The 12359-nt window shown below is 41.7% G+C and overlaps 1 protein-coding gene across 2 annotated transcripts in view; it reads left to right on the top strand.

The window, feature by feature from the left end:
- Positions 1 to 12359, top strand: part of ARHGEF26 (Rho guanine nucleotide exchange factor 26) — a 128758-nt gene extending 116399 nt beyond the window's left edge. For both annotated transcript variants that reach the window (XM_032262853.1, XM_032262860.1), the window contains exons 13-15: positions 9053 to 9120; positions 10734 to 10838; positions 11586 to 12359. In XM_032262853.1, the coding sequence (XP_032118744.1) occupies positions 9053 to 9120; positions 10734 to 10838; positions 11586 to 11728 (316 nt within the window). In that variant the 3' untranslated portion in view covers positions 11729 to 12359. The remainder of the gene's footprint in view (positions 1 to 9052; positions 9121 to 10733; positions 10839 to 11585) is intronic.

The raw sequence follows: 12359 nt of genomic DNA, 5'->3' as shown, positions 1-12359 counted from the left end.
TTGTTCTAGATTTGGAAGGAAAACTACAGGAAGTCAGTTACTATTAACTGTGGGAAACTACTAAAATATAGAATTTTTGAGTCCAAAGACTTTATTGTTTTCTATTTTTTTTTTTAAGACAGAGTCTCACTTTGTCGCTGGGGCTGGAGTGCAGTGGTACAATCTCGGCTCACTGCAACCTCCACCTCATGAGTTCAAGTGATTCTTTCTCCTGCCTCAGCCTCTCGAAGAGCTGGGATTCCAGGGGCCCACCACCACACCTGGCTAATTTCTTTATTGTTAGTAGAAACAGATTTTCACCATATTGGCCAGGCTGGTCTCTAACTCCTAACCCTCAAGTGATCTGCCCGCCTCAGGCTCCCAAAGTTCTGGGATTTCAGGTGTAGCCACTATGCCTGACCTAAATCCATAGGCTTTAAAAAGGAAAAAGTTTGTGGAAATCTAGATGTTAAATTTATGATCTTATGTGGGTTGGAAGATTTTATAATAAAATGCTAAATAGATATTGCATCCCCAAAATTATTTTCCATGTTAAACTTTCTTTTTTGTTCCTTTGCCTGTGTTTTTCATACTTCTTGGAATGCCCTCTTCAGGCCTCCTCAGATGGCCAGATACCTCCTCTTAGGGCCCATGTCAAGTGTACCCTCTGCTGAGGAAGGCTCTCACTACTGCACACTGCAGTCTCATCCTGAGAATCCCCGGTGCTTGCTGTGTGTGCCACTGTTTGTTCACTTTTCCTGTCATGTTTCCTGTCTCATCCATGGTCTCCACTGCATGACTCCAAACGCCTAGCCTGCTCCTACATCCTTCCTTCCCTTTACAGAACTTCTCAGGAGAATGGCCTTCATTTCTCCAGACTAATTAATTAAGTGGATTTTTTTTTTTTTTCAAGACAGAGTTTGGCTGTAATTGCCCAGGCTGGAGTGCAGTGGCACAATCTCAGCTCACAGCAACCTCCGCCTCCTGGGTTCAAGCAATTCTCCTGCCTCAGCCTCCCAAGTAGCTGGGATTTCAGGTGCCCACCACGCCCAGCTAATTTTTTGTATTTTTAGTAGAGATGGGATTTCATCATGTTGGCCAGGCTGGTCTCAAACTCCTGACCTCAGGTGATCTACCTGCCTCGGCCTCCCAAAGTGTTGGGAAGACAGGTGTGAGCCACCACACCCAGCCAATTCAGGGATTTTTGTTGGGCAGCTACTTTCTGTGAAGTGCTATTCTCAGTGCTGGGATGTAGCAGGGAATCATACAGAGATCAGATCTCTGCTCTTAGGCCCATATCCAAGTGAAGACCTGATCCCCTTGGGCTTCCTCCTCTTAAGAAGGGTGACTTTGGATGGAAGGGAGCTTTTGCCAGTCTGCCTGAGCAAATGGCCTGCAATGAGCTGGGATGATAGGAAAGCATTTCTTCTTGATCCAATTAAAAATAAAGGATCATTTCAGGTAGTGGTAAGTTCAGTGAAGACTCTAAAGCTGGCGATGTGATCCAGAGTGAGTGCTAATTGGGGCGGGGATGGGGATATGCACTCTAACTTAGGTGGTGCAGGAAGACTTCTCTTAAGAGGTGATATTTGAGCTTTGAATGAAAAGGAGTCAACCCTTCTGCATTAGGAAAATACAGAGCCAGAATGTTTCAGCCAAAGAGAACAGCAAATGGAAAACCTCTAAGGAAACGAGTTTAGTGTTCTCAAACTTGGCTTAAAAATGGAGAACGTGGCTGGAGCAGAATAAACCAGGGAGAGGGTAGCAGTCAATGGGTAACAAAAGCCAGTTCATCTAAGAGCAGAGGTACCCCATTGCTGTCTGTGGGCCATCAGTCCTCAGGCAGTTACCAGCCTGGTATGTGGGAAGCAGTTTGACATTTTTGAAGCATCAAAGCATGTGATGATTTTAACAATTTATTTATTTTTATTGCATTTCTAAAAACTCTTGGTCTGCAATGGATTCAAGGGGTGGGGACTGGTTCTGTACCAGAGATATTTCGAGAAGCACTGGTTTAGAGCCACATAAACCATAGCAGGGAGTTCCAGGAACAACAAGGGCTCTGGGGCAGGGGACAGAAGTTTGTTTCAGTGGGACAAGCAATGAGAACCCTAACCCCAATCCTGTTGGAGTAGTCAAAGGGAGTCCTGATGTTGGCTTGGACCATGGCATATAAGAGGAGATAGAAGTGTTATATTTTGGAGATAAAAACAACAGGACCAATGAATGGATTGGATGAGTTGGGGTGGCAGTAAGTGGAAGAGAGGAATCAATGATATTTAGATTTTTGGCATGAGCTGCTGGCACCATATGTTGAGTTGTTCCTTAATCAATCTTGGCATGGCCTCTTCCTCTGGCATCCTGCTAAGGCCTCTCCATCAGATTAACAGGCTTCCTACTTTCACACCCAGTATTCCAGTCTTCCTCTTTGTTTACCTTTAGTATCCTTTAGTTTTATTGACCGTCCATCTCTTTCATGCTAACCCCCTTTTTTGAGGTTTTTTCTCAGCCTCTTATCTTTGCTCTTTTAGTTTGCCTGTCACACCTATGAGCATTCCTCTTCGCTGTATGTTCAGAAATGCAGCCTGTCCAAAACCAAACATCAACACTGCCCGTGGCTTTCCCCAACACACACACTTCTGTAAATGGTACTGTTGGCACTGTTTTGTATTATTCAGTCTGGAGACTGGGTGCTGTTTTTGATGCTTCTGTGTCAGAACAGATCCATCACCTGCCAGTTCTTCCTGTGTAAAAGTCTGTTTCATCTTTCCACATGTTTCCATTCCACTGCCCCCTTCCTAGGTCAGTCACATCATATTGAACTACCCTGATAGCCTCCTAGCCATTCTCCTCTCCCATCCCACTAATCCCTAAGCTCAGCTCTAGTCTCGTTCTTTCCTTGCTTTATACACAGCGAGTGGGTTCCCAATGAATATTTTTGGGATTGACCCATGATTATTATAACTAGCTTTTCTCTATCCAAGACAAGGTGGAAGAGTAACCAGGTGTGAAGAAAAGCTGCTTCCTATCTATCTCTATTTACTGCCCTTTTTGTTAACTGCTGGAGCAAGTTTTTCCTGAATTTTATTTGTTTTTCAATGTTTGCTGTTAAGGATTCAGTCAAATGTTTTTTAGAATGTACATCTAAGTCATGTATACTGTTATAGCTGTTTATCCATTACATGCCCTAAGTCATGGTATTATTAATTAGACAGTAGTCTGTGAAAAATACAAAAGCCTACCCTGTATAAAAGGACAAAGAAAGAATGTTTTACTACTGTCATTCCTTTTTCCCTCTGGGCCTTTCAAGAGGAATGTGGGAGCCAGAGAGACCCCTTTGTCTGCCCTCATTAAAATGAAGCGCAGACAGCTGCAGCTGGCACACACCACAGGCTGTGGCAAGTGGAGTCCTTGGCTTCCTGCATTTGCAGTAACATTTAGATGTCATTTGGGTGTAGTGTGTACCATCAGGAAACATCTAGGGCATGTTCACAATGAACGTAAACTGTCTTCACTCATTATATTTCAGATATAGGATATGATTACCTTAGCCCATTGTCAAATATCTATCTCAAAACTTCTTCCTCATAGAGCTAGAAGCATAATAAATGCGGCTGGTGCTGTCAACCATCCAGACACCAATTCCTGGGTCTCCTGATAAAGGGGCATTGTTTGCAGGGAGTCTTTGAGCTTTTCCTGCCTCTGTTAATGATTTCATTAACAGGAAGTACATGGAATGGGATAAAATTGTAAATAGTGTCTCTAACACAGTCATATACTTCATCCTTTAAGAAAAATCACAACATAAAGAGGACAGTTTGCATGGAAAAATTTTACTTATTGTAGGGCACAGGATTTTTTTCCTTGTCAAATCTAAATTCTAAGCTCAATAATAATCTGACATTTATCTAGTGCCTGTCGAAGGACTTGATCTTATGTGATCCTCACACCAACCCCAATAGGACAAGAGGTCTTTTGTTAGCAAGGAAACAGATCATTGACCCACTTCAGGTTAACTGAAGGATTCTGGATCAGACATTTTAGGTCCAAGCTAACAGAATGCGATAAACAAGAAATAATTGATTTAACTATATAGCATGTGACAAAAATCTAAATTTTAGAAATCTTAGTGGGCTAGGGATATTACTTTGCTTCAGGTAGATTTTTTAAAATTTAGCAAGTTGAGTTGGTATCTAGTTTTTTAAGGTCTTGTCTCAGCATTTTTAATAACTTTTTTTCATGCTATGGGTTTTCTTTTATGGATCAGTTTTCTGAACTAATCTAGTTGAATTGAATGTGTGAGAGAATGAACAAAAACAACCATTTTCACAATCCTACTCTTTACAAAGGTTTGAAGGACTTTTTTTCGAAGCCCGTAGGTATAGAAAATTCAAAAGGAACCACAGGTAAATGTGTAGGCTGTGAGAAGAAACACAAACAGTAACTGGTCAAATGCCATTTGGGAGGGATAAATGGAAGGTTAAAGAGCAACTAAGGGCTCTTTTTTTATGTTGTGAAATCAGGAAAACCCTATTAGTGATGGAGTCCTCAGCCAGTGTTCTGTTCTGTATAGTCTCACCTACAGCCCTGCCTCTGTTACTTCAAAGCCTACTTCCTGCTTTTTCAGTCAGCATCTATCTTTTCTAGTTGATGCCTGGTATTCCATAAGAAGTGAGACTTTGCTGTATCTTTGACTTTTGTGCAATTAAGTTTAAACCTACTATGCATAATTAATTATATGAGAGACAGGCCAAGGTGCTACCACAGCTGATAGGAAACCATAGAAACATCATTTCATGCCATGCCAAGAGAACTTGAGGGTTATGAAAAGACTGCATTTATGGATAAATAAGTTAAAAGAGTCTCTTCTCAATATAGTCTTCTTTCTCTACCTAGGTGAAATGTTTTGGTAGAGTGTTCCATTTCAGCACACTGCTTGCTGTATTGGGTTTTGTGAGTGTTTTCTGTGTGTTCCTTTGTATTGAGGGCTGTGAAGAGCAAGGGACTCCAGTGTATTCACTCTGCACCCCCCACCCAACCCAGGGCCTGTGCAGAGTTAATGTGGGTGAAGGAAGGAGAGGTCAGGTTAGACTCGAAAGTTGATATGCTGGCCAGGTGTGGTGGCTCATGCCTGTAATGCCAATACTTTGGAAGGCCGAGGCAGGTAGATCATGAGGTCAGGAGTTTGAGACCAGCCTGGCCAAGATAGTGAAACTCTGTCTTTACTAAAAATACAAAAATTAGCCACGCACGGTGGTAATCCCAGCTACTTGGAGGCTGAGGCAGGAGAATTGCTTGAACCCGAGAAGTGAAGGTTGCAGTGAGCCGAGATCCCGCTGCTGCACTCTAGCCTGAGGGACAGAGCAAGACTCCGTCTCAAAAAAAAAAAAAAAAAAAAAAAGATTAAAGAGAAAGTTGATATGCTGCAGGTGGACTTTAGTGCAACATTGTTTATTCTGTCATTTTGGGCAAAAGGAAAAGTCTACGAACTGGGTGTGTGGTAGATTTTGAATTCATCTTGTTTCCTATCGATATGTCCCTGAAAAAAAAGATGTCTGTGAGTCAGCCCTAGACTTGATACCTAAATTTAATAATGGGTAAGTCTATGCCCTGATTTTTCCTGTCCTTTTGAATCCATCTTACAACAACTTCGTTCCTGCTTTAGAAATGTAGTGGTTTCTGCTTCATAGCTGGGGAAGCTCTGTGGTGGGCTCTTGGAAGCCCCAAGGGAAGTCCCAAGGATTTGACAGCATCGAAGAGTGGGGTGGGGACTGACTCAACTGAAGCAGTTTCAAGAAGTGGTGCCTTTAAGTGATGGCAACAAGAAGTGTCTTGTTCTATCCTCTGGAGTCCCTGTGAGGGGCAGCCGTGTCTAAGGGATGCCATTAGCATCCAGGCAGCATGCCACAGAAGTGAAAGATTTCATCTGGACTTCTGGAAACTGGCGGCAGGGTGAAGCCACTGCTGAGACTGGCCCCTCACTGCTAGCGATGGTGTCTCTGTACAGGAAGATCTGCCTCAATAGCTCCAAGTTGCTCTAAATTGCTCCAGGAAGACAGGCTGTGTATAACTTGTTTGGGTATGGCATTGAGACACACAAATGTGTCATTTCAGATTTCTCTTGGTAAGCACCTCTTCTATTTATGAACTATTTAGTTTTTGATTGGGTTTGTACTTTGGAAATTCCATTTGAGCTTGAGTGAAAAATAGATCTTATTCCGAATAAAGAGATGATAGCAAGATATAAGTGTTTACCTGGGAATTATTTTACATGAAGTTGTGCTTTGCTTATTTCTTACAGAACTGTTGTACAGCCCTTTGTCCTGTATTAGAGAGAGAGGTGTGTGTGTGTGTGTGTGTGTGTGTGTGTGTGTGTGTGTGTGTGTTTTGAGACAGTCTTATTCTCACTCAGGCTGGAGTACAGTGGCGCAATCTTGGCTCACTGCAACCTCCACCTTCTGGGTTCAAGCAATTCTTCTGCCTCAGCCTCCTGAGTAGCTGGGACTACAGGTGCCCGCCACCATGCCTGGCTAATTTTGTTTGTATTTTTAGTAGAGACGAAGTTTCACCATATTGGCCAGGCCGGTCTTGAACTCCTGACCTTGTGATCCACCCGCCAAGAGAGAGGTTTTAAAAACAAGACAGGCTCATTGGCTTCTATGTAAATTGTTTATATTACTACTTGACACAACAACTTGACCAAGGCCCAGCCTCATCTTAATCTTTGAAAAGTCTGTCTGGGTGTGGTGGCTCACGCCTGTAATCCTAGCACTTTGGGAGGCCGAGGTGGGCAGATTATGAGGTAAGGAGTTTGAGACCAACCTGGCCAGTATGGTGAAACCACATCTCTACTAAAAAAATATAAAAATTAGCTGGGCGTGGTGGCGGGTGCCTGTAATGCCAGCTACTCGGGAGGTTGAGGCAGGAGAATAATTTAAACCCAGGAAGTGAAGGTTGCAGTGAGACAAGATCGTACCGTTGCACTCCAGCCTTGGCGACAGGGCAAGACTCTGTCTCAATAAAAAAGAAAAGGTCTGTCTTTCAAGATACCACAGTTTCCACCCTTCTTGCCTTCTATCATTATTTTGTAAACATCGGCTAGGTAACCCCACCTCTTTGATTTCAGACTGCCTGGGTTAGGTGCTTATCATACCAGACTTCCGTTGTCCTCTGAAAAATAGAAATAATTTTGGTAATATTTTCTTTGCAAGATAGTTGTAAAAATTAGATGATACTTGGAATTGTTTAGTACCATAGCTGACGCATACAAGCTTCAGAATATTATTTAGAACAAGGCCTAATTCCTGCCCTTCTGGAGTTTGTAGCCTAGTAAGAGAAGCAGATGAGTCAGTAAATGACTGGACTCAATATACGATGAGTTATAGGATCCATTCATTGGCAGATATGTACTGAACCCCTGTTATGTGTCAGGCAGTGTTCTAGAGATAATACAGTGAACCAAATGGATAAGCTGCCTGCTTTTCTGAGGCTTACTGTTGATCAGCAGTGTAACAGAATTGTGCAGAGGGGATGACAGGATTATCAGACTGGGTTGGGGATGGAAGGATTGGCTTATGTATCAGAGGAGGCCCCTTGGAGGAAGTGAGCCTTGTGCTTTCAACCTTGAGTGGGTATATGTTGAGCAAAAGAAACCAAATACAAAAGCGTACACACTAAAGGATTTCATCTGCAAAAAGTACAAAAGAGGCATGGTAATAGAAATTCCATGGTAATGGAAAACAGAATAGCAGTTACCTTTGGACAGAGGTTATTGATTGGAAGGGGACAGAATGGAACTGCCCGGTGCATCCATGTCTTGACAAGTAAACACTGTGCACTCTTCAGTTTATGCTATGTATGTTATTCCTCAATAAGAAATTTAAATGGCAATAATGAGTGGGCATATCTAGGTAAAAACAGAGGGAAGGAATAGGAAAGGCTGGAGCCAGGGTGCCGTGTTCCAGTGCAGTAAGTCCTCTCTGCCTGGATTAGAAGGACGCATATGGGGATGAAGATGGGGTGATAGCGACAAGCATCATTCAGGCTACTATGAGAGATTAGACTTTTCCCCCCAAATGTTTGTCATGAAGGCATTTTTTCTTAAGAATATAGAGTGGCACAGTAGAAATTGACTTTGGTTTGAATCACTTGCCTCTGAACTTCTGTCTGGTCTTTGCATCCTTCAAATGGGCTTTTGGGAGGTTTATGTGAAATAGTAGATGTCACGTATCCAATACTGAGTAATCTATAAAGAAAAAAAAAAGAAATAGTGGATGTGGAGTGTGGTGTCTGAATGTAGCATGTGTTTGATAAAAAACAGAGACTTAAAAGTCTGTATATGGTGGGGGCAGTATTAGTTGCAATTTTAATACTTGATTCTCAAAATAAAAAACTAGGGTAACTGCATTAGGTAGAGCAGTCCTTGCTTATCTGAAACTTTTGATCCTTTAAATAATTAATTTTTATGTAATTGTAACTTAATATTATATTAAAAGTATTTGTCATTTTTCCTGTACTCATTAAACCATTTTAGGCATTTGGGAACAGTATAAAAGTGACCAAAGAATTTCTATTTCAGTAAGGCTCATATTTGGCAAAGTTAGTTGTATGAGGGTTGACACAACTAAATATGTCAAGTTTCTCATCTTTTCTGAAAGGTTTGAGTGAGTGGGAAGGGAAGAAGGGAGGAAGTTGAGAAATTAGTAGGATTTTTAAAAAATGAAACTTACCGCTTATGAAATGTTAAACATCAAATTATGAGAATGCAAAATATCGTTTGGGGATATAGTGTGTTTGTGTAATCAGCTCCTTATTAACTTTTAAACTGTCATATGAGAAGTTCCTTTTAATCAATAACAAGCCAGTTCATTCAGAATCTTTTGACAATGATAGCTAGTCTCTTGCTTATTTTAGATTTCCAGATTATCACTTTTAAACAACTCTCACCCTGTTTTACCATACCTCTCTGGAGAATCTTTTTTCTGGAAATGGCTTTGCATTGGCTGTCTAGAACACACTCCATTCTGTGTTTATACACCTTGAATCTCTCAGTTGGATCTGCCTTCTGTTTTAGGAGTGAGAGAGCCCGCTGGATAACTGCCCTGGGACACAGCAGCGGAAAGCCGCCTGCAGACCGAACCTGTAAGTACTGTCAAGGGGAAGCCCATTTGGGAACATGGATGGGCTCTGCCCCCTGCTGGATGCCGGGTTACTAATGAGTTTACACCACCACAGTCCTTGCCTAAGTTTCCTCCAAGGTTTCCTTCCTTCTGCTTTACACCAGAAGGGTATGATCCTTGCTTTGGAAGTCAACGGGTCTGAATTCAAATCCAAGGTGCACTTCTTTGTTGTGGAAACATGGCAAATCATTGCTTAGCATTACAGAGCTATTTAACCATCTGCAAGTCAGTTACACCATTATACACATGGGGTTATTGTGAAGATAAGTTAAATAATAAATGTTAAAAGCCCTACATGAACTGTAAAGCTTTTAAATTTTTAGCTGTTATCAATGAGCAATATAGTTAATAATGTTTAAGCCTTCTCCATACTGAGAGTCTGAAAAGTATTTTTAATCTAAAAGAAAATTAACAATTCTTTTTGACCTTCTAAGAAAGTGTGTTTCTTATTCTAGCGAATTAAAAACTGGTGCAGTAAAGGGTGGTGGTGTGTACTTATTAGCTTCCTAACTTTGATGCTGTAATTCCTTAGGTTATTACTGTTGGAAGATCAAATCCAAAGAATTAGGACAAAACATTATCCTGGAATCCTCAAAAATTACAGCTTTAAGCTTAGATTAAAAGCCAAAATGGTACGAAAGTTTCCTAAAATCAAGCTTTATATTAAAAAGCAAATTAAGTAAGAAGTCACATGTCAGCATTTCTGAGGAGGTCTAACATGGCTTTTGGTTGGAACTCCTTTTTTTTTGTTGGTGGTGTTTTTTTGAGATGGAGTCTCACTCTGTCTCCAGGCTGGAGTACGGTGGTGCAATCTCAGCTCACTGCAACCTCCACATCCCAGGTTCAACTGATAATCTTGCCTCAGCCTCCTGAGTAGCTGGGACTACAGGTGTGTACCGCCACACCCAGCTAATTTTTGTATTTTGTTTTATTTTTATTTATTTTTTTTTTGAGCTCCCACTGTGTGGGAGGGGATTCCAGAAGGTTGGAAATCCCATATTTTGTTTTTAGTAGAGACATGGTTTCACCATGTTGATCAGGATAGTCTCAATCTCTTGACCTTGTGATCCACTCGCCTCAGCCTCCCAAAGTGCTGGGATTACAGGCATGAGCCACCGTGCACAGCCAGAACTCCTCTTATTTCTAAACTTTTTTGGAAGCTTTCATGTGCTGCTGCTGGGATGGGAAAACACTCTGATGAGATCCAGGAGAACTATGTCTATTGCAGATTTTGCATGGACTCAGCACATCAACACCTCTCTCATGCCTCAGTTTTCCTAAGGCAAAATGGCTATTTTCTGCTCCATTGTGTGACATGACTAATGACTCCTAATCAATCTGTTATTGAGGGGATTCATGCATCATAAAAGGCCTCTCAAATCCGAGGTTCTAAAATTCTAAAGCATATAGCCAAGTAAAGGAATTGCTAGAAAAGATGTTCGGCTTGTTAGAAGCCCAACTTGTTTCTCTCAGTGCTGGCCCTGAGTTGCAGAGAAAAACGAGTAAATGTACACTGTTGGATTGCACGTGTTTTTTCTCTGCTACTGGAAACTTAGTATGTCTTCTTTGCCGCAGCACTGACCCAGGTGGAAATCGTTAGGTCATTTACTGCCAAGCAGCCAGATGAACTCTCCCTGCAGGTGGCAGATGTTGTCCTCATCTATCAACGTGTCAGTGATGGTGAGTGGGAGCGTTCTTATGGGACACTCGTGTTCCGGGATTCAGAGTGCTATAGACCCGAGGAGTCTCATTTTGTCATCATTGCCTGTATCCCAAATCTTGATATGTGAATGTTTGATATTACATACATGTACTGCCTTCTCATCTCTAAGGCTAATTTTGTTGCTTCTCTGTTCTTACTCCTCCTCTTCCCCAAGACTTTATTCCCCAAATTGATCGTTTACCAGATGCCTAAAGATGACTTGGAGAGGTGTTTTGGGGACTTTGAAACATTTGCCTCTTCTCTTTTTGGGCTTTCCCTTCAGCTTTCTCATGTGCACCTGCCTCTCATCTATCTACACTTTATGATTCATCTAATTTGGTTTTGAATGTAGATGCAGTCATCTGATTTGTTATTCAAAAGGAAACCATGAAGTTTTCTTTGTTCTCCAGTCCCCCAGTGACCTAGTTCTCATCTCCAAAGATTCGTCCTTTCAAAAAAATTGTTTTTCCTGCTGTCCTTACCCAAAGCATCTCCTTTGCCAGGTTCAGATACTCAGCCTTCTCACTTCAGGGCCTCTGCTTAGGCTCTTTCCCTCGAATGTCATTCATTCCTCTTGAAACCTTTCCCTGTTTCATTCTCCTTACCTTTCATCATCCATGGCACCTAGCCTGGAGAGCGATGCTGCCGCTCAGCTTTTTCATATCCTGCTTGGAGCTGGCACACTCCAAATACTTGTTTGATGTGGACTCTGTTCTTTTTCACAGGCTGGTATGAGGGGGAACGACTGCGAGATGGAGAAAGAGGTTGGTTTCCTATGGAATGTGCCAAGGAGATAACATGTCAAGCTATAATTGACAAGAATGTGGAGAGAATGGGACGCTTGCTAGGACTGGAGACCAACGTGTAGTCTCTCAGATGGTCTTTCGTTACTGCAAGATTTGCACGACACATAGTGGGCTGGTTGGTTCTGGGCTAGTTTTATTGTTAATTTTATCACAGCCTATTTAATTAAAAGAATGAAAACACTTGCCTTTAAGCTTGCCAGGTTGTTCTGCTCTCTCATGAGAAGAATTGTGGATACAGTTAGTTTGCACAGCTCAGTTTTTACCTAACCACACCCCTGCAGACCTCCTTAGAGGCTGAGCAGAATAGTTGAGCAGTCCACTTCAGGGATCAGGTCATCTCTGCTCGTCTTAGTTTCACCATGTTCTGGCATTAAAAAACACATACCATATCCTGGTTTTCTCTATCCTTGCTTTACTAAGGTTACTGTTTCTCTTTAAACACCCTTGTATGGTTTTCCCAGCATTAGCAAGATTTTGTATCTGTAAGGAATGTCCGGTTTTGTAAATATTTTCCTCTTTTTTTAAAAATCTGATTCCAATGCTTTGTTGACTTCAAAAGGAACTGGTAGAGTTCAGAAGGCGAGCTGTTATGTTTTTCTAAACCTATTCCCAGGAAAGGGACATTGACACTTGAATTTTTGTCACCTTTTTTCCTCATTAGAAGGAAAGTAGAAAGCCTTACTTTAAGGATTT

Source organism: Sapajus apella, unplaced genomic scaffold (genome assembly GCF_009761245.1).
Source record: "Sapajus apella isolate SASKATOON/1434 unplaced genomic scaffold, GSC_monkey_1.0 scaffold4, whole genome shotgun sequence".
In the NCBI taxonomy this organism is placed as follows: domain Eukaryota; kingdom Metazoa; phylum Chordata; class Mammalia; order Primates; family Cebidae; genus Sapajus; species Sapajus apella.
Note: the sequence above shows the minus strand (reverse complement) of the source record. Positions and strands in the feature narration are given on the sequence as shown.